Source organism: Peromyscus eremicus, chromosome 13 (assembly GCF_949786415.1).
Source record: "Peromyscus eremicus chromosome 13, PerEre_H2_v1, whole genome shotgun sequence".
Lineage (NCBI taxonomy): Eukaryota > Metazoa > Chordata > Mammalia > Rodentia > Cricetidae > Peromyscus > Peromyscus eremicus.
In genome coordinates this window covers 20,459,703-20,481,713 of record NC_081429.1, presented here as the reverse complement: position 1 = coordinate 20,481,713, position 22,011 = coordinate 20,459,703, and the positions used below count along the sequence as shown (strand labels likewise).

The window sequence follows — 22,011 nt, the reverse complement described above, 5'->3', positions numbered from 1 at the left end:
TTTTTTTCTTTTTCAAACAAGAACACTGAATCTAATCTTCTTTGTTCAGCTTTTTCCCTGACCATTACCAATAACAACTTGTAACCAACCACCCTAGGCAATGACAAATATTCACAGCCCATTGAAAGACTAAAAACCACCCACCCCACCTCTTGGGATTGTGGGAGTCATGTTCTTAAATTTAGTTCCTGCTGTCTGGGGGTGACAACATCTTTAGGGGATCCTGAAAAGAAAAATTTGGGTTAATTGTCAAGTCCTGGGAGAGGTAGCTGCATTATTTGTTGCCCAGTCTCTGCATAATGGGAAAGTGCCTGGCTTGTCTCAAGTCCTGGCTAGAATTATCTATGAGTTTGGATCATCTCATCTAGCCACTTGGAAATTGTCCTGAGCCGTTTGTAATCCAAAGCCAATCTTTAGGTAGTGTTTGTCAGCTTAGTGGTGTTACCATAGTCCTCGTGGAATCATTGTTGTGGGGCCCATCATCCTTTTAGAGACTTTGATGAATTTTTTCCCCCTCTCTTCTATAGCTATTCTATTATCCATAGCAGTATGGTTTCTTACAATGGGCATTAGGTTCTTTAATTGCTCTGGGAAGGAGTTTCCTCCACAATGACAGGAAATGACTGAACTGAATTTGACATGGGGTCTTTTAAGAGGGCCCCCAAGGCATTTCCTGATGGTAAAGGCTTACCATGTCTGGCTCTTGTTGATCTACATTTGTTAGTCCAATGCCTGCCTTTGTCATACCTTCTGCATAATCCGTTGGGATTATTCTTAGAAAAAACATTGTTTCTAGGAATGCTCTGTTTATAGTCCCTTTTTAGGTGACCTTGTTTACAGCAATTGAGACATTTGACTTTTCTGTTTTTCTTCAAACTTCTGGAAATCACCTCTCCTATCCAAGCATCATCATGGTTTTGAGATTTAATATTGATTTTATCTCAGATCCGTTCCTCCAAGGGTGCTGATCTTACCTTTAATGACTTAATTACCTTTTACATTGTGCATTAGCATTTTCAAAAGCCAGAGACTCAATTATTTATTTGTCTAGCTTCTGAATTTGGTATGATTCTATTTACTGCTGAAGTCAATCTTTGTAAGAAATCAGTGAAGGCTCCTTTTGAACCCTGGATAACTAACTTTAGTAAATAACTCAATTTTCTTTCCTACTTCTTCAATTTTGTCCTAAGCATTCATGGATGCCACACAGCATAAATCCAGGTCACCATACAAAGATTGCCTTTCTACATTAGCATACTCTCCCTCTCCAAGAAGTTGATCTTGGGATATTTCAAGACCACTAGCCCTACTTCATTGTTCAATGATCTTAGACTCATCTTTCTACCAGTTCCTCCACTGTAACTGAGGACCAGGCTCCAAGCCTGCTGTAACCAAGTCTCTCTAGTCTTGAGGGATTATTCTATTATAAGTTGACCCCAAGTTTAACATCTGTTTCACAAAAGGTGAATGCATGCCATATAAGACTATTGCTTCCCTGAATCTCCTCAAATTTAACATTTCCACAGGAGTCCATTCAGCTCTTACACAACCTTAAGGATCTATCATTTGGCAGTTCCTATAAGGTTACTGGATAAATTAAGGTTGACTGTTTGAAAACCTTAGGCTGTTTCTCTGTAACCTTGTAATAAAATGTTGAGATTGGTTCTCCTTTAAATTCCTCTGTCTGGGTCTGAATATCTCTGTGATCTGTTTTAACAACTTTTTCTGAAACTTTTATCTTGGCACTCATATTAACCAACTTTTTTAATGATAAAATAATGATCAAACAGATAATATTTATAAATGACATCACATAAATCCTATCTGCATTAATTATCCTCTCATCTAATTGTTCCATTTTCAAACCATCTAGTGTATTATCAAACAGAGACCTAACTCCCTCCATTATAAAAATGTTTCCCATTTTTTAATGTGGCAAAACGCTCTGTCGCTAACTTTTTAAAAAAAACTAATTCCCCTTTTAAGAAATCCCAATTGACTCACCAAATCTGCTAATAATAATGACTCAGATGACAGTGAAGTGAGGCAGCTACCTAGTGTGGCAGCAGCCTGAGGAGGGGGTCCAGGGGAAGCCACAACCCATTGGGAGAGAGAAGAAGCCAGAGAGCCATCCATCCACATGGGCAACATGTGAAAGCAGCTGACTCCTGTGGCTTTTGAAGCCCCAAAGCCTGTGAAGTCTGCTGCAGAAAGGCTACAACAGAAAAAGTTCCCAGACCCTCAGAGGGCTTGGGGAAGAAAAGGAAAAAATCTAGCCAGTGGGGTAGTGACTCTGGCCTTGTGTAGCTCCAGCATGAGCCAATGGTTGCAAGCAGCTTTTTTATGAATTCATGCCCCACAAGTTGGATGCCAGGTGTAGCTCTAATCCTAATTGGGTTCAAAAACCTGGAGTCAGATATCAGGGTGAAAGCTGAAAGATCAGAGAAGCAGAGGAACAAGCCACAGCCACCTCTCACCTTACCAACTCCTCAGCTGGAAAGACTGTTCCTATTCTTCCCACCTTATATTCTCTTCTCCACCCAGCCATATCACTTCCTGTCTCAACCTCCCCAGTGCTGGGATTAAAGGCGTGTGTGCCTCCCAAGTACTGAGAGCAAAGGCATGAGATCCCAAGTGCTGGGATTAAAGGTGTGTGCCACCTTTGCCTGGCCTCTATGGCTAACTAGTGGCTGGCTTTGCCCTCTGATCTTCAGGCAAGTTTTATTTGTTAGAGCACAAACTAAATATCATCACACTTTCTCCTCAGGAAAGTATCTGAAAATGCCACTTCTGGTCTCCTGGTACTCACTAGTCCCTTGGCACTTACTAGTCTCCTGGTACTCACTGACTAGTTCCTTGGTACTCACTAGCCTCCTGGTACCCACACATTAGTCTCTTGGTACTCACTGACTAGTCCTCTGGCACTTACTAGTCTCCTGGTACTCACTCACTAGTTTCCTGGTACTTACTCACTAGTCTCCTGGTACTCACTTACTAGTCCCCTGGCACTTACTAGTCTCCTGGTACTCACTCACTAGTCTCTTAATACTTACTCACTAGTCTCCTGGTACTCACTCACTAGTCTCCTGGTACTCACTCACTAGTCTAATGGTACTTACTCATTAGTCTAATGGTACTCACTCATTGTCTCCTGGTACCCTTCTTATAAATGACAAGGGATTCTTCTCTTATTGCCTTCAGAATTTGCTAGCTTGGACATTTAAATGTAGTGTGCCGTGGTGTGGAATTATTTGTACAAAGTTTTGAATCCTGTAGGCTTCCTGAATTTAGATGTCTATTTTCTTTTCTGGGCTGGGGAAGCTTTAGCTGACTGCTCCATTCCAGTTTTACAGTGCTGGGCTTGTGGGAGCGGTTACAGTGTGGATGGTTCTAGTCTTCCTACTAGTGTTGGTGTGGTTAAATTCCCACTTCCCAGCATGGAGAAGCCTTTCTCTTAGTTTCTGAATTTCTCCCAGCGTAAACTGGTGTATCTCTGTGGCAGAAGGAGGATCTAGGCTTTCCTATTGTGCCTGTGTTCTGATGTCACCATTTCTTTTTTGTTTTTAAATCATATCCAAAATACCTGCTGATCAGAAAGAATGATAAATAAGACAATTGATGAGAGATTTATGTAATAATGGGAGAGAGATGCATATAGCAAAGACAGATGTAAAAAACAAAACAAAACAAAGCAAAACAGTTCATTGGACATGATTTGGTGTCAGAAATTTTGCATGCTTGAAACTCAAGATGAGCATAGCTCTGTCTTTGAGTTCTGAATTTTAGAAAACTTGTCTTTCAGAATCTCAGTCTACTCAGGAGTATAGATTTTGAGAGAGAGAGAGAGAGAGAGAGAGAGAGAGAGAGAGAGAGAGAGGAGAAGAAGAAGAAGAAGAAGAAGAAGAAGAAGAAGAAGAAGAAGAAGAAGAGAGGAGAGGAGAGGAGAGAGAGAGAGAGAGAGAGAGAGAGAGAGAGAGAGAGAGAGAGAGAGAGAGAGGAATGTGTGTGAACTTGCTAGTGTGGACATGTATGTAGGGCCAAAAGTTGACACGGGGTGTCTTTCACTAATCACTCCCCACTTAGCTTTTTGGACAATGTTTCTCACTGAACGTGGAGTTTGTACATTAGGTGGACTGTCTGGCCAGTGACTCCACCTGTCTCTGCTACCCTCAGTGCTGGTATGACAGGCTGTACTGCCACACCCAGCTTCTTTCGGTGGGCTCAAGGGACCTGAACTCAGATCTTCGTATTTGGACAGCAAGTACATTATCAACTGAGCCATCTCCCATTCTGTGAAAGAGTTTTCTGCTGTTGTTTTATGTAACATATAACATTTTTATTACTTTGCTTTACTTCCCAAGGTTGTCTTTCAAATTTTTTTCTTCTTCTTCTTTTTGCTTTGGAATATAAAAGCTTGTGAAAATTACCTACTTCTGTTGAGATAATGCATATCTCATGGTAGTATAAATTTAGTTTAGTGAAATTAAAAAAAAATCAAGGAATTAGGAGTCTGGCATTTTTACATTTGTTTGTAAGAATCACAGTTGGTCCTGATAAAAAATGAGCTTCTCTTATCCTTCTCAATGACAACTCCAGAAAATAATTTTTTTTTTTTTTTTTTTTTGGTTTTTCAAGACAGGGTTTCTCTGTGTAGCTTTGCGCCTTTCCTGGAACTCACTTGGTAGTCCAGGCTGGCCTCGAACTCACAGAGATCCGCCTGGCTCTGCCTCCCGAGTGCTGGGATTAAAGGCGTGCGCCACCACCGCCCGGCCTATTTTTAATTAACAGATTTCCATAATTTACAGTTGGAAAAGATTATGAAATTTAAGTAAGGCAAGTTCCACTCACTTCCTTAATTATTCATGAACATTTTGGCCCCCTACTTGGCATCCTATTCCAGTCAACTATCACATTCTAATAAAAGAATCTGCTGACTTTTAGTCTTTGGCATCCAGTATTACCTGTAAAAATGATGAGCATATTGTAAAGGATGGTTCTCTTTAGTTTATTCCATTGCATACTTGCTTAATATGTGTAGTAGTAATCAAATGTGGTTATACATGAAAAATAACTTTTGATACTACTATATGTAAATATATTATGTATGTATAATATTATTTTTATAGTTTAGTAACATTCTGAAAAGTGATTATATTATATAACCAGAACTGCAACCTTCATGTTCATAGTCTTGTCTGTCTCTGTTGTTACCTACTCTGAAGTTTGGGAGTCCTCAAGAATACCTCAACTCTTGACAGCAGATGCAAGCTTGAGGGGTCCCAGATTTTTTTTTGATACCTACTGGGATCCTGGGGATCCCTGAGACAACTCTTGTATTTGGTATTTTGTTGTGGAATAATCTTTTTGTACACTGTGAAGATGTGTCATTCTGATTAGTTGAATAAAAAGCTGAATGGCCAATAGCTAGACAGAATTTTTAGGCACAGAGGACACTGGGAAGAAGAAGAGGAGAGTCATCATCCAGATGGAGAGGAAGCAACATGGATAGTAGAGAGTACAGGTAAAGCCACAAGACACAAAGTAGATTGATAAAAATGGGTTAATTTAAGTTGTAAGAGCTAGTTAGTAATAAGCCCAAGCTATTGGCTGATCTTTTATAATTAATAATAAGTCTTCATGTCATTATTAGGGAGCTGACAGTCCTGATGAAAAGGTCCAACTATAGTATTTTGTTAAAGAACTGAAACTACTTATCCTTTATTATGGAAGGATACAAATTAAAAGTAGTACCCCCCATCCCTAGTTAGCATGAAGCAGAGCTAGGGAGCATTCAAGCACTTACATTTCTACTGTCCTCTGACAGTGGGGTTGTATGGGTACATTTTCCTCCAGTAACAATGAGTGATAAGGCACTAAGAGTACGCTCAGTTGGAGGAGGTTTCCCATGCCTTCTTATTCACAGTTTTTTATTGTACCTCTTAGACAGACAGCTTGCTGAATGTCTTGGCCCTGTCTCTGGCATTTCCAAAGGTTGAACTGATTTTTATGTGGCTCAGTCCCCCATGCAAAATCATATTTTCAAATCACAGATTACCTATCCCAAGTAAACAGAGCCATTAAAAAATTGCTTGTCTATTTGTGTATGTGTGTGCTCATGCATGTGTGTGCATGAGTGTATCATGGCGTGCTAGTGGATATTGGAGAACAACTTGAGGAAGTTGGTTCTCTCCTTCCATCATATGAGTTGCCGGACTCAAAGTCACCACATGTGGCTTGGCAGCGAGTACCTTTGCCCATTGAGCCATCTCAATGGCCCCTCCAAGTAAGAAGACACTTTTTTTTTAGACCAGAAAATTCTTTCTTTTATTTCTCTAAATGTGTAAACTACCCCAGGACCAAAGCCTTTGTGTCCTCCACCTCCTACTGGGCACACTTTTCAGGAGTTCTTTGGACAGTAGCTGAGCATCACCTCTTTGAGGCTTCCTTTCTCTTCTAGACATTGTCATGCTCTCATCGGTGACTCTTGTGGCACCACCACGAACTGATGCTGTTTTGTTTACTTTCTTCATATCCATGTTTCCCACTAGAATGATGTGTTCCAAAGGCATTGATTTAATTTTCACTGGTGTAGAGAAGAGTGGCTGGCAGAAAGCCTCGGCTCTGCATTTGTCAATGCATGGCTTGCTGGGGAGTCTTAGTTTTCTCACACTGGTCTCACTCTTCATAACATTTAATAAAGGTGGTGCTTTGGATTGCATCACACGTTTGAGCTACCTTTCAGCCATGCTTTGATTTCACAATATAGAATTATATTTGTCAAAATCACAGAGGCTGTAGTCACACTCACTTATACACAGAAACACTTATATTCCATGTTTGCTGACTGTTTAGAGTCTATATATCCATAATGTCAATTAAAGGCTACAATGAGTCCAGTCACTAAAACAAAACATTGTTATAAAAGGGAGCTTCTAATCCTGGCTGCCAAATGCCATGAATTCTCAATAAATTCTGAGAACTTACAGTTTGGTTCCCTTTTCTCCCTTCTCCTGGGACACTGCCTACTTAGCTGCACACACAGACTCTGCTTCTCTGAGTATTTAAAGTGACACAGTTGATACCCGCCATAGAGTCTCCAATAGCAGGACAGAAGTCTGCCTTATGCTGTGCCTTGGTCCCTGGACTAGGAGTTTTGTATCAGGCATGCTTCACAGGAAGTGTCTAGATGTGTAGACGAGAAGGCTTTCTGTGACAGCTGCGGTACATGCTGTCTGTCTCCAAAAGGTCTCTTCCATCATTAGCTGTCAGTACACTAGATGTAATAGATGCTCCTTATTGACATTATCTATCAACAATACTCCAATGGAGTTTAAGCAGCTTACTTAAAAAAAATTACAAGGAATTTTCAAAAGAATTTTGAGTTTGAGAACACAACTATCAGAATATATTTTATAGATTTGTTATTGAGCTTGAGAACTATAAAACCAAATCATATTCAATATGATGTGAACTATTGTAATCTTATAAAATATTCTTCTTCAATTAAGAATTTAAATGTATGAAGAAAAGTGGTCTGTACATATTTTAACCATTCTTTTACAAGGTCAAAAGGTTTGGAGATGGGCATGGTTGCACATCACTGTAAAGTCAGCTCTTTGGGAGACTAAGGCAGGAGGAAGATGAAAAGATTGAAGTCAAGAGAATAGAAGCCAAAGAACCACACACAGACACGATTGCTTAGAATCGCCAGGTAATAAACTGTGGAATGTTGGATAACATCTATCAGAAGAGATGGATGCTAGCTAAATATCAGTGGCTTAAATAGCAAAACAAAATGGGAAACTATAAATCAGGAGAAAATCTAGTGTCCATCCCTGAGGGGCTGGTGTGTTTGAAAGCTCTTCCCTCCTAGGGAATCAGGAGTGCATCACCAGAGGGCAGCAGCTGTGACAGAGGACTTCAGAAACTGTGCCATACGCATTCCTTAACAGACATTTTAAAGACCAGAGGAGGAAGAAGAAGGAGACAGAAGTTGTCCCCTGCACTGGCCGAGGGAGGAGAGGCCCTGGCACACCAGGAAGAACTTCCTTTCTAGGCACTCTACTGAAGCAATGATGAGAAGTCATTTCAAAACAAGGCCCTGCTTCAGGAGGCAGCTTGACTATCCTAGACTCTCTGTGGATTGCAGCCAGGCAAGCAAACCCAGAGCTAAGGTAGACGGTGAAACATGGACGACAGAATACTTCTGAGTTGTAGAGGAGAAAGATCATGAGAACTGTGTAGTACTCAGTGAGGTGGAAGCCTGGTTAGAGCCAGAGTCTGCAGGAGAATTGAGATGCAGTCTCCAATTCCATATGAGAGACATTGAGAATCTCCTGCAGGAGGGATCAGTATTCCGAGCCCACCCTGTAGAGAACCTCTCACTGATGGGCCCAGTCAGCATCTGGGATCTGACCTCCCACAGGTGTGCCTGGCATTTGGCAGTCCAGGAAGAACACTGAGAATCTGGACTCCAAGCAGGCAAGAGGCCACATTCGGATTCTGCACCCACAGTCATCCCTCTCCCCTTCTCCTATTTCTCAGCCCTGTCTCCACTTCCACATATTTTTCTCTTTTCTCTGTTTCTCTACTGTTCCAGTACCAACCACTAGTTTTATTCTGTTTTCCCTTCGCTCACACACAGTAATTAATACCTCAGTGTACACAGTGCTGCAAGTGTTCCTCTACTTCCCGAAATGATTTGAGCTGAAGAGGTGATCATTTTTTTTTTATTTGATAGTCACTGCATTTTCATAGTGGCACTGTCCTTTGATAGTTGTTCTTACAAAGACTAATATTCTCTCCTGGGAATACTGGATATTGATCCTGGTGCTGATGCTCTAACTAATGAATTAGATCCCCAGTTTAGCAAAGAAAAATGAAAACCTCATTCTACTCTCACCATGCCCCGCCTCTCCCTAAGCAATTTGAACATTGCAAACACTTCCAGTGAGTGAATGAGGGTGATTAAAAGACATGTCCAACCAGTAATCTGACTCCATATGTGAAAATACCAATGTACAAGTATGAGAAACATGAAAAACCGAAGCAATGTGATTCTTCTACAACTCACAGGAGTGCCCTCTAATGAGAGTAAATTAGTTGATGTCCCTGACAAGAATGTAAAACAATAATTTTAAGTTTGTTCAAATAAATCTAAGAAGGCACAAATACACCCTTGAATGAATTCCAAGAGAACATAAACAACAGGAAGGAAAGAAGAAATGGATATGAAAGTGGAGTTCAATAATGACATAGAAATATTGAAAAAAATCAATATGAATGACTGGAAGTAAGAAGTACAGGATGTCGAATAAAAAGCTCTGCAGAAAGGCTCTGCAGCAAAATGGATCAAAAGGAGACAGAATACAGGACTTGAAGACGAGGGAGATGAATGAGAGTATTCAGGTAATGTCTAAGTTAGATTAATAAGAAAGTACACACAGAACATATGAGATTTGCAGGACACTATGATCAAACCAAGTTTATGAAGTGTGGACACAGAAATAGGAAAAGAGTTTCATGTAAAAGACATAGAAAACATTTTTTAAAAAGCCACAAGAGAAAATTCCTCAAGTCTAGGAGATACACACTGAGGTACAACCGACATTTAGATTCCCAAACAGATAAGAGGAGAGTAGAACCTGTCCATGGCAGGTTATAGTTAAAGCACTAAATATATACTACAAAAAAGAATATTGACAGTTGCAAGAGAAATACCAGATCACAAAGGGAAGCCTATCCGAATAGCAGCAGATAACTCTATAAGCCATTTAAAATATTGTATTTCAGTCTCTGAAAGACAACACTTACCATTCCAGACTAAAATATCCAGCAAAGCTGTCAGAACTGAAGGATCACCAAAAGATTTCATAGTGAAAACAAACAAGGGATCTATAAATACTAAGCCAGTTTTACAGAAGACGCTGAAGGAATCCTTTGGACTAAAGAGAAGCACGTTTATGGGGCAATAGGAAAGTGTAAACCACTTTTAAAGACTGAAGAACAGTTAATAAGTAAAAAAACAAACACCAAGCACTAAATAACCAACAAGACAGCAAGAATGAATGCACACCCTTCAATAACCCTAAATATCACTGGTTCCCTTTCGTCAATCAAAAGACACAGACTGGCGGCTGGATTGTAAACAACAAAAAGCAGGGTCTCTGTGCACTCCAAGGAATGCATCTTATCACTGAAGATGTTCAAACTCAGGGTGAAAGAAAGTTTGGGACGAGACACTGCAGGCAAATGGAACAACGGAGCAAGTATGTGTCACTCAGAAGCCTACATAAGAAATCCAATAAGTCAGTACATACTACTGAATAAATAGGCTAATGAAAAGGAACAGGTGGTTCTGAAAAGCAGTACAAATGAAGAACAATGTTCAACCATCAAAAAGACGCAAAGTCAAGCTTTGCTGGAGTTATCTCACCCAGTCAGAAAGGAAGTCAATTGGGGAAACAAATGAGAGAGAGTATAGACTCCTAGTGGGACTATCACTACTCCAGTCACAAAGGAAATAAGTGTAGAGGTTCCCCCAAACTAAAAACAGATTTGGCATATAACCCAGTTAAACCACTCTTGGGTATTTATCTGAAGAACTCTAAGTGAACATGTGTAGAACATACTGGCACATATGTTCATCACAACACGGCTCACAGTAGCTGATTCAATAACCTAGATGTTCATCAGCAGAGGGATGGATAAAGAAAATGTGATATACAGGGGACATGGGAACCTTTTCATTATAAATGTTTACAGGAAAATGGGTGCAACTGTAGATGATTGTGTTACATGAGTTAAGTCACTCTGAGAAAATCAAATACTGCCTATAACCTTTCATTTGTTCTTCCTAGATTTTATATAGATCCATAAAATCACAGATGCATAGATGATATGAAATTAGATGTAAAACTGTATGAAAGAAAAAAGGGAGGGAAGATAAATGATTAGGTAGATGTGTGGCAGGGAATATGCTCAAAGTATACTTGTGTGAAAATATCCTTCTGTAGCCAGGAAACATGTGTAGTGAATACACAGCAATGAGAGTGCTATGGGATGTTCTGTATGGCAAATGTGTTGCTCTGATTGGTCAATAAATAAAACACTGATTGGCCAGTGGCTAGGCAGGAAGTACAGGCGGGACTAACAGAGAGGAGAAAAGAAAGAACAGGAAGGCAGAAGGAGACACTGCCAGCCACCACCATGACAAATAGCATGTGAAGATGCCAGTAAGCCACGAGCCACGTGGCAAGGTATAGATTTATAGAAATGGATTAATTTAAGCTATAAGAACAGTTAGCAAGAAGCCTGCCATGGCCATACAGTTTGTAAGCAATATAAGTCTCTGTGTTTACTTGGTTGGGTCTGAGCGGCTGTGGGACTGGCGGGTGAGAGAGATTTGTCCTGACTGTGGGCCAGGCAAGAAAACTCTAGCTACACAAAAGCTAAATGTTTTTTTTTTAATGCTGCAGACATCCTCCTTTTATGTTGCAAGATCTGCGGTGTCCCAAAGGCCCATGTGGTGAAGGCTCAGTCCTCAGCCTGCACAGTCCTGGGAGATGTTGAACCCTAGGAAGTTGGAGCTAGTTGAAGGGAGCGGGGTGGTAGGGCTTTCCCTGCAGTAGGCTCTCAGGACTCCAGTCCTTCCCCGTTATCTCTCTCTGCCTTGCTGCTTCCTGGCTGCCGTGTGGTGAGCAGCATTGCTGCCGTGTGGTGAGCAGCTTTGCTCCAGGACACATTCCTTGAAGTTCTGCCTCACTGTAGATCAGAGCACAGCAGGCTACCTGACCACAGGTGTGAGCAGCTGAGACTCGGAGCCAAGGCGTCTTCCTCCTCAAGAGAAACAGCTGTAGGTTATGCTGGGTGATCTGGTGAGACCTTCTCCCAGAGTCTAAACACAGTTATGGGTGGTGAGTCACGAAAAGGAACGTGGAATTCGGGAGTCAATAAGTAAATAAGATAGGAGTTAAACTCAAGCATAGTGGCACCTACCTGTTATCCCAACAGAATGTCAATCAAGTTTTCAAAGCCAGCCTGGATTATGTGAGACTTTGCCTCAACAAACAAACAAACAGACAAACAAACAAAACCAAAACCCCCAAACCAAACCAAACCAAGCCAAAAAAACCCAGAACAGAAAAACCAGAAAACAATTTATCAATTAAAAATGAGTTAAAAATCTATAGTAACGGTCCTTTTTTGTGACTCAAAGCCTTTTTCACATCTGGGGAGACTCGGTGGTCATGAGTACTTCCTGTGCTGTTGGGCAGCTCACAAATGGCTGTATGTTCAGCTCTTAGGGGTCTGACCCCCTTCTCTGCTCTTCATAGGCTTCTGCTTGAGCACCCACACATGCACACCACATGCTTAAATAACACATTTGCATGAACACATGCATAAGCGAAAACAAAGGAAATCTTATAAAACCCTTTCTCACCTGAGACTCAGTTTGAAAAATAACTTAAATATTCAACATTGGGACAAATGAGCTGCCTCAGTTGATGTAGGTGATTTGCCACCAGGCCTGATATCCTGAGTTTAAGACCTTTGACCCACATGGTCGAAGGAGAAAACTGGTTCCTTCAAGTTGTCCCCTGACCTTCACATACTCACCATGGCATGCATATGCCTACAAATGCACACACACACACACACACACACACACACACACACACACACACACACCAAACAAACGAACAAACACAAAATGTAATACAAAACAAAAACAAAAAACCCAATCCTCTCAAAATTTCCCTTTACCTGTAACAAATGCCAGTGTTCTCTTTCTGCTGGTATGCAAAGCAGTACCGTAGCTAGAGTTTTCCTGCCTGGCCCAAAGTCAGGACAAACCTTTCTCATCTGCCAGTCCCACAGCCACTCAGACCCAACCAGTAAATACACAGAGACTTATATTGCTTACAAACTGCATGGCCGTGGCAGGCTTCTTGCTAACTGTTCTTATATCTTAAATTAACCCATTTCTATTAATCTATAAGTTGCCACATGGCTCATGGCTTACCAGTATCTTTACATCTGCTTTTCTTTATGGTGGCGGCTGGTAGCGTCTCTCTGTCTCAGCCTTCCACTTCCCAGAATTCTCATCTCTCCTTGTCCTGCCTGTACTTTCCTGCCTGACTACTGGCCAATCAGTGTTTTATTTATTAACCAATCAGAGCAACACATTTAACATACAGAACATCCCACAGCACAGTACCGTTCATGTCTTTCTTCCTACATTTCTTCTAGCCATGTTTTAAGGGCCGTGTGCCACCAGAAGCCGGACTCCTCCTTCATCTTTCCACATTTTCCTGACACTCTTCACCTCGTCTCCCAAACTGACTCCTTCACATAATGGCATCATTTTTTGCAAGTAATTTCATTATTGTTTCTGTTTCTAAATTTAAAAATGTGCCTCTCCTTTTACCTTCATACTCTCTACTCAAAGCAAAGACTTCATTAGGTGCCCTCCCTGGTATTCAGTGTCTGTGTCTTCCTCTCCAATCTCCTGCTGCCTACCACAGTAAGGACCTAGATTATCTCATTACAACTCCTGTCAAGGCTACCCAGCTCACTGATCAAAGAGATATAACATTGCATGGAACAAACATAGAATTAATTACTCCTTTGCTGAAACACCAACCATTACATAGGATACCATTTACTGTTAGCTACTTTACAGCATCTGTATGGATATGAACTCTCTTCTTTAGCCCTGTGTGAAATCCTCTCAGTCATCTTCACTCTTCTCTCTCCTTATAACTACGTCTCCGCAGGAGTCCTGTTACTGGGTCAACTAGCCTAATTCTCTTCAGCACAATTCTGATTTTGTCCTCAAAAGCACTGTGTTTTAAGCAACACCTTAATCTTAGACACATGGAGACAGTTTTCTCCATACCTCTTCTTGTATACTGTGTTGTTATGACGCTGAGTGCTAGGCATGTCAGAGTGAATCAAATAATTCCCACCTTCCTAGAACGATGGATGACACGCACAATTCCAATGTGATATAAACATAATTTTGTGAGGGCGGGGCAGAAACTAACCGTGAGGAATCAGGGTTTCTTAACAGACCGTGAGCAGAAGAGTGGCTAGGAAGCAGCTGAAGTGTAGATGTACTGTTGTATGGATGGAATTACCGTTAAGTGAAAGGAACGATTTACATTAACCATAGAAGATAGAGTTAAGTATTTACTCAAGACCCCCAGTATTTGTGTGACTTTTCTTTTTGTAGTGTGATTTGCAAGTGGGATGGGAATGAATGAGGGGCGATGGATGTATTTTAAAAAGATGTAGTGACATGACAGAACTATTGTTGCCTGGCTCTCCAATTTGGGATTTACACAGAGACAAATGATATGCCATGGATTAGTAATAGCATTTTAACCTGCAGTAAATGTGAATACAAAGGCAAGTGGGAATCTGGTATATCATTTATTTGCAGTGCTGACTTTTTAAAAATCAGGTATCTTCTTACATGTAGCCACACTCCCACATCCTTCTCTATCCTTTCTCCAAACTACCCTACTTGACCAGGTTGTGTAAGTAAGGTCTTGCCTTCTCCAACTCCCTTCCTTACCCTGCCAGCCTTCACTGAGAGTCTTGCTCTGGCAGTCCCAATCTATCATCTTTTCAAGGATTTATTGCTCTCCGAATCCTCACATTAAGTCACTGTAGTTCCCCAGAGCTGGTGCACTGCTCGAAGCCACTGGGTATTTATCTCCCAAGAAAGAAAACATATAATTAAATTTGTGTTTCTTGATTATATTCTGTTTTTGTAGTGAGAAACATTGCTATTCATTAATGGGCTCATTTTCTTCCCCAGTCACAGAATTTTGAGCCCCACAGTCCCTCAATCGCACATAATTTAGCTGACAAAGGGACAAGGAACTCTGTAAACGCCTTGTTGACTGCAGCCTCCTGTTTGCACGTCTGTCTCCCTTCTCACCTCCACACCAGTGAGCTAGAGGGTGAAGGATGGACCTTCAGGGTGGGGTGAGAAAGGTTCCGTTCTTCAACTTCCGTCTCAAATTTCTAAAATGTGGACACACTTTCTCTTTTCATGTCCTAGTCTTTTACTTAGTTTTTGTACCTTGTCGTCTTTTCTTTCCCTGTCAATGAAACGTGTAGAGTGGAAAGAAACGTTCTTGACTGAAATGGGGCACGTACTGCATGGCACAAACTGCGTAGCCCCTTACCTGTCTCATTAGCTGTGTGACAGTAGGGGACCTTCTAAATGAGTTGACATCACATGCTTCCTTTTATGTGCTAAATATAGTAAAGTCTACATAACAGAATTATAGTGCAGATTAGAATTCAGACATAGTTGGCATGCCGGTTTTTGCCAATTAAAATAATAATTATACTCTGTTTTTTATTTTGAGACAGGATTTCACTATGTAGCCCTGGCTGTCCTGGAACTCTGTAGACCAGGCTGGCCTCAAACTCACAGAGATCCACCTGTCTCTGCCTCTTGAGTGGTGGGATGAAAGGTGTGTGCCATTATGTCTGACTTTTTAAAATAATAATTGTTCGTATTGGAGTTTTGAGATTTAAAAAAATCTTCTATCATTTTTGTGAAAGCTTATTCTTTTTCTTTTGAGAATTTAAGTTCTTTGCATAGGCTCAGTATTTCCATAATGTTCTTTTACTACATTTAGTTTATCTCCCCTTGAACACTGTATTATGATTTTATTATCAACATCTATTTTTCCTGTCTCTACCTAAGTCAGAATTATCCATGCTAAGCATCACACATAGAAAGATAGCATAGTGAGGTAAAAAGAGTAATTTAAGAATAAATGAAATTATTTCACTCTTACTAAGGATAATCTTGAGAGTAGAACCTAATATAGTTCAATTCCTAACTGTTTTGTGGCTTTTAGGTTAGGGAGTGTTCTAAATTTAAATTTCCCTATATTAATTAGCATTAATTATTATCAATGTGAATAAAATAGAATTTGTATTTTTCTTCATGCAACTAGAAGCATATTCTCAAAGAATTATCATCATCATCATCATCATCATCATCATCATCATTTTTGCAGGTACTAAGGTGGTCTGGATTGGATACTATGGCATAGTATATAACCTGGTGAAGATGTCATGGGAACTTCAGGGTGATGAAGAACAGGATGGACTTAGAAACTTGATATGGCAAACACTCCAAAAGATAAAGGATTATGAACAAGATCCACGAATCCAAAGCGCACTAACTATAGCCCATGTAAGTCCACAAACATGTCTTTCTATTAGCAGGAGTGATGTTTGTCAGGTTTCTATGAAAATTGAAATTTCCACGTTCAGTGAGCAGTAGTGATTCGTCATTGAGAGCATGGATTTTAGAGTTTCGTTCTTGACTATTTTTGTTTAAGGATGAGAGGTGAGCTCTGGAGGACAGCAGAAAATGAGAGCCTTGAAACTTTTAGTGTAAGCAGAATTAAATAAACGTAAGAGACCCAGGCCACAAACAAACAAACAAATGAAACAGCTCAAGCAAAACTAATGCAACCATTGAATTTGGATATGGTGAAAAGTTCTGACAGATGTATAGTAGGTACATACAAGGTCATAGTTTTTCCCCTCTTTTCAGAATACAAACAAACAAACAAAAATGGTGGAGAAGCTTGGTAAGTAATAGGTGTTTCAGGAGCATTATTACATGTACTTCTGACTTGAGGCTTCTTTCTGGGAAGGGAGGTGGAGTAGATGAACGCAGGCACTATTTTCCACAAGGAGCTGTCTGAGAGGTCAGCTGTCCCCTGTGATTTCTTAGAGTTTGTAGAGCATCCATCCAGGTCCTTCTGACTTTTAAAGTCTTCATTGAGAAGTCAGGTGTTAGCTAATGGATCTCTGTGTTACTTGGTCTTTTTCCCTTGCAGCTTTTTAATATTCTGCTGTATCTATTTAGTGTTTTGATTATTATGTGTTTTAGATAATTTTTTTTGGGTTCTGTCTATTTGGTGTTCTGTATGCTTCTTATAACTTGAAAGGCATCTTCTTCTTTAGGTTAGGGAAATTTTCTTCTATGATGTTGTTGAAAATAATTTCTGTACATTTGCCTCAGCTTTGTGTCCTTCTATTCCTATGATTTGTGGATTTGGTCTTTCATAGTGTACAAGATTTTCTAGATATTTTGTACTTGGATTTGTTCATATTTAACATTTTCTTTGATGTGGTATCCATTTCTTCTATCTTGTTTTAAAATAATTTATTTTTATTTTATGTGCATTGGCATTTTGCCTGCATGTACATCTGTGTGGGGGTGTCAAATTTTGGAGTTATAGACAGTTGTGAGCTGCCATGTGGGTGCTGGGAATTGAACCTAAGTCCTCGGGAAGAGCAGTCGGTGCTCTTAACCACTGAGCCATCTCTTCAGTCCCCCATTTCTTCTATCTTGTTTTCAATGTCTGTGACACTTTTTTCATGTCTTATACTCTTTTATATTTTTGGTTGTGAGTCTAGCCTTAATGGCTGAGCCATCTCTCCAGCCCTGTCTTATACTCTTTTGGTGAGGCTTACCTCTAAGCTTTTGTTTGACTTCCTAAGTTTTTCTTTTCCAGTTTTATCTCAGTTTGGGTTTTCTTCAGTAATTTTATTTTTACTTTCATGTCTTGCACTCATGCACACATCCACACAATCCCATACACCATGCACATACACACAAGTGGCCTTCAGATGGACCATAACTGTATGAAGAAGTAAAATTTAGGGAAAAAGTTTAATCTGTTTGCAAAAAATAAAAAGAGATTAAGAAAAATGGAGTAATAGACTATGCAATAAAATATATAAAATTGATTCATGCAGAAATTGTTCTTTGGAGTAAAGTAAAATACACAATTTGTAAAATAGGTAAAAATTGGAAAATTAGAGAAATGTTCATCACAAAAACTGGAGGGGTAGATGGAATAAAACTCTAAGAAAATAATTGTAAAACAATGGTTAGAAGGTCTTTTACAAGTTTATGCTAATGTATTTGAAAATGCAGAGTGTGAAGGATGGTTTTAATGTCAACTTGGCACAAATTGGGATCACCTGAGTAGGGAGCTAACCCTGAAGTAGTGTCCTGATTGGCTATTGCTGTTGTCCTTGGTCGCTTCCCAGGTAAGTCCCTATTGCTGAAGACACCATGAACTTTGGACACAGGACTCTGAGGACCTGATTTGAAAGTCTTCTCCTGGGGGTAACTTTTATAGTCCTAGAAGGTGCTATGCAACCTGTCAAGGGGGTAGAACCAATAGTTCTACACAGCTGTGAAGCCTTAGGACCACAACTATGGCCAGCAAGGCAAGATTTCCCTAAAGATGCAATAGTGGCATTCATATCTTGGTGCTACCCAACAACTCTCTAATTGGACTTAAGGCTTGCTTAACAGGAGCAAAATCCTTCCTGGTACTGGAAACATAGCCACCTACGTGAGGCTAGCGAAATCATGGATATAGAAGAGAGCATACTACCATCAATTTACTACACTAGCACATGTCCTAGCTGTATTCTAAATACTCACCCCATCATCAGCATAGCTCCCAACTCTCACCAAAGTAGCTTTTCTTTGCAACAGACAGAGATCATCAGAGAAAACCATAACTGGTCAAAATACAGAGAAGAAGTGATGGAGTGATGGCAAGGCCCACTGGATACCTCTTCAACACAATTCCCAGGGTTCAGGGAGCATCAAAGATGAGGGGAAGAAAAATTGTAAGAGCCAGAGGAAGTCTGCTGTAAGATTGCTTCTCTTAGGAATGACAGGGAAGCTTTACTGGATGATGCCTCAAAAATATGGCTATTTAAACAAGACCTAGACAATGACAACACTAACAGACGTGCTGACATGTAAAGGGGAAATCTCCAGGGACTACCCATAGACAACAGAACAAAACAGTGACAACAAAAACAAGTTGCCTTGTAAGTCGCTAAAGGATGCTGAGAGCTAGGGATGAGCCTCTTAATTGGCTAGCCAATACCAGTGGTCAGCTCTGAAATCACATACATACATACAACACGAAATAGATTCAACAGGTTGTGTTTATATATTTATGCATGCATCTATAATTCACACAGATATAACTCACGTATATATATACAATTCATATATATGCAAATTAGGAAAAGAAGTCAGAAATTTGATAGGGAGCAAGGAGAAAAAGACACAGAAGGAGTTGGAGGTAGCAAAGGGAACAAGAGGGAATGATTTGATTGTATTTTAGTAATATTAAAAAATATCCATCCTCCAAAGCTACAAATATATTTCTGAATTCTTAGACCATTCCAGAAATAATCAATTTAGTGTATATAAAAAATGATGGTTTAGATTTAGCTGGGCAGTAATTGTTAATGATTAAAGTTAAATACATAATTAAAAAAAAAGAGAGAAAGCCCTGATTGCTGTAAATGATGTGGGAAGGTGTGAGAGTCACCTTAGGATAGGATCCTAGATCCAAAGGGCGTGGCAGAAGAAAGATCCCTCCCCTTTTGTTGGCTCAGCCTTCCCCATTGCTCTGAGTTGAGTCATGCTGCTGCTGCTGCTGCTGCTGATAATGCTGCTGATGCTGATGCTAATATTGATGCTGCTGATGCTGATGCTGACCCTTTTGCTGCTGTCAGAACCAAAGTCTCTAGGCTTCTGTCCTCCAGCTTTCCTGCAGCTTTCCAGGAAACTTCCAGGTTTTTGACACCAGATAGTGACTGCTAAGATACCCAGCATCATGGACTGAGCAACTACTGGGCTTCTCCAATGTGAGATATCCACAGTGGGTCTACTCCTACTGCGGAGGCACCCAGCCCCAGCCACCAACTGCTGATGGTTCTCAGCTTCTCAAGTGTGAAACAATTGTAACTTTTTTTTAAACATAAACTGATACTAGTAAATTCTTTTAATATATGTTCATCCTATAGGTTATATTTGTCTAGAGAACCCCGACTAGTACAGTGAGAATGAGTGATTTTCTGAAAAAAAATAAAAAAATGATAGAATTTATTTAGTGTATGAAGGCCACCAAGATAAATGTATTCACTGTCACATTATTTAGCACGGCAATAAGTCATGACAACCTGTGCACTTACGTGTGCCTATTTGCCATTGGAAACATGTCAGATAATAAATGAAAAATGTGAAGAAGTTTATCAGACTTTAGTACTGGAACGTCCATGAACAGAAATGAAACAATAGAGTTTAAATTTGAAACAATAGTTTAAATTCCAACTTCACACAATCACCTGGACTTAGGACAAATTATACCCCACTGCCTCAGTTTTCTTACGTCCAAAGCTGTGTGCTCAGGAAAACTTACCTGCTCACAGGCAGAGCTGCTATTGGACACACAGAGGAGAGGGAAGGCCCCATGACAGAGCTTGGAAACCCCAGCGAGGAGGCCCTCGTGCAAATGGGAGCCCAGTACAGAAATGCTGTACTTGAGTGACCTTGAGTGTATTTCTACCTCAGTTCTTCTCAGAAAGTGAGGCCGAAAGCCTTCAATGCATAGGCTTCCTGTGATTATTGAGTTAATATTGTAAGGCAAATAAAATTTTTGCTAAACAAATAAATAAAAAGATAAAAGTCATGTTTCGAAACTTCATCTTCTTAATATTTCTATAATGGAGCTATGGGGAAGGGAACATTTGCATTCAATATAAAAACATCAAATGTTGATAAGCTTCACATGAAAAATTAAAAAACTGAAAAACATTTTGAGGGAATAGAAGATAGTTACCATACAAAGGAAACCAATTAATTTTTTTCCTCTGTAGTGGTTTCTTTGTGTCTTCAAGTGGTAAAACTATGGTCCAAAGGCTAGAAAAACCTCCGGAGTTGATGGAGTCCCACTGATTTCAGGAGTATGACTACTATTGTTACATAAAGGTTCCATAACATTGGGGTGGGGAAGCTGAGCTGGAATCGATGGGGCTCTCATGGGCATGAGTTACTTTTAGCTTTGGATATAACTGTGAATGAAATTCTGCATGTTAGCCAGTGTCCTTGTGGTCCCTCAGGTTTCCATCTTCGGGTGGTGAGGGCAAGCAGCCATGCTGACGGGCATGTCAGGCCCAAGGCACCACCTAGTAAGCTGCTTGAAGAAGTTCACTGTGAGGGGCAAACCGTTCTGTTGTAGGTTTGTTTCCTTTAGAGGCATTTCTAAGTATGCTGACTAAACACTACAGCTGTCTCCTGTCTCATGGGTGTTTTAGAGCTCGCTTATAGCAGTGAACAAGTAACTGAGATATCTATCATAAAGTTTCCTTTTCTCTGGACTCATTGGCACTCAAGTCCTTTTCCTTAAATTAAAATTACCTTTTCCATTTTCTAGACTTTTAGATGGTTCTCACTGGATGACCATGTACATTTCTTTCCAAGAAAGCCATTTTGAACTTAGTGAGTCTCTCTCCTGAAACGCAGATATGACGTTGCAGTAATGTGGATACCATGGGAGTTTACAAAATGCTGTTATTTCTTTATGTCTTATTTTCAGTCAGTTCCATCACCTTCAAGTATACTTTTTTCTGCTGTCTAAGTTTCTTGTTCTTTCTTGGGTTTAAATTAATGATTAATTATTCAATTATATAATTTGTTATTTTGGATTCAATAAACACTAATAGGTGGAAGGTCAGTTGATTGACTCCACTGTATACAGTACATTGTCAAAGCATGTGAATGGGCCCGGTTGATGATTCAGAGTCTGTAATCCATATTCTTAGTACAAAATGAAGCTTGAACATGTCAACTTTTTAATCCTCAGTATGCTTCGAGTGATGATCTTTAGGAGCTATGGAAGAGTAGGAGGCTTTTGTTTTCCCTTGGAAGAAAACAGACAATTGGCTGCCCACTGGAACAAAAATGTTTGCCGTTATGCTCCACTTAAGTTTTATCTTTATTTTTTGGTTGAGAACTTAGAATGAAACAACAATAAAAAAGAAAATATCAAATCAATTATAGTGGCCACCAGCATATCACTCAATAATCCCTCTACTGGGACTTGGGACTGAAATTCTCCACAGTCTAATATTCTCTGTGAC

At 40.0% G+C, this 22,011-nt stretch overlaps 1 protein-coding gene across 3 annotated transcripts in view; it reads left to right on the top strand.

The window, feature by feature from the left end:
- Tmem232 (transmembrane protein 232) overlaps positions 1-22,011 on the top strand; it is a 232,505-nt gene that overhangs the window by 65,771 nt on the left and 144,723 nt on the right. For all 3 annotated transcript variants that reach the window (XM_059278233.1, XM_059278235.1, XM_059278236.1), the window contains one exon: positions 16,050-16,228. In XM_059278233.1, the coding sequence (XP_059134216.1) occupies positions 16,050-16,228 (179 nt within the window). The remainder of the gene's footprint in view (positions 1-16,049; positions 16,229-22,011) is intronic.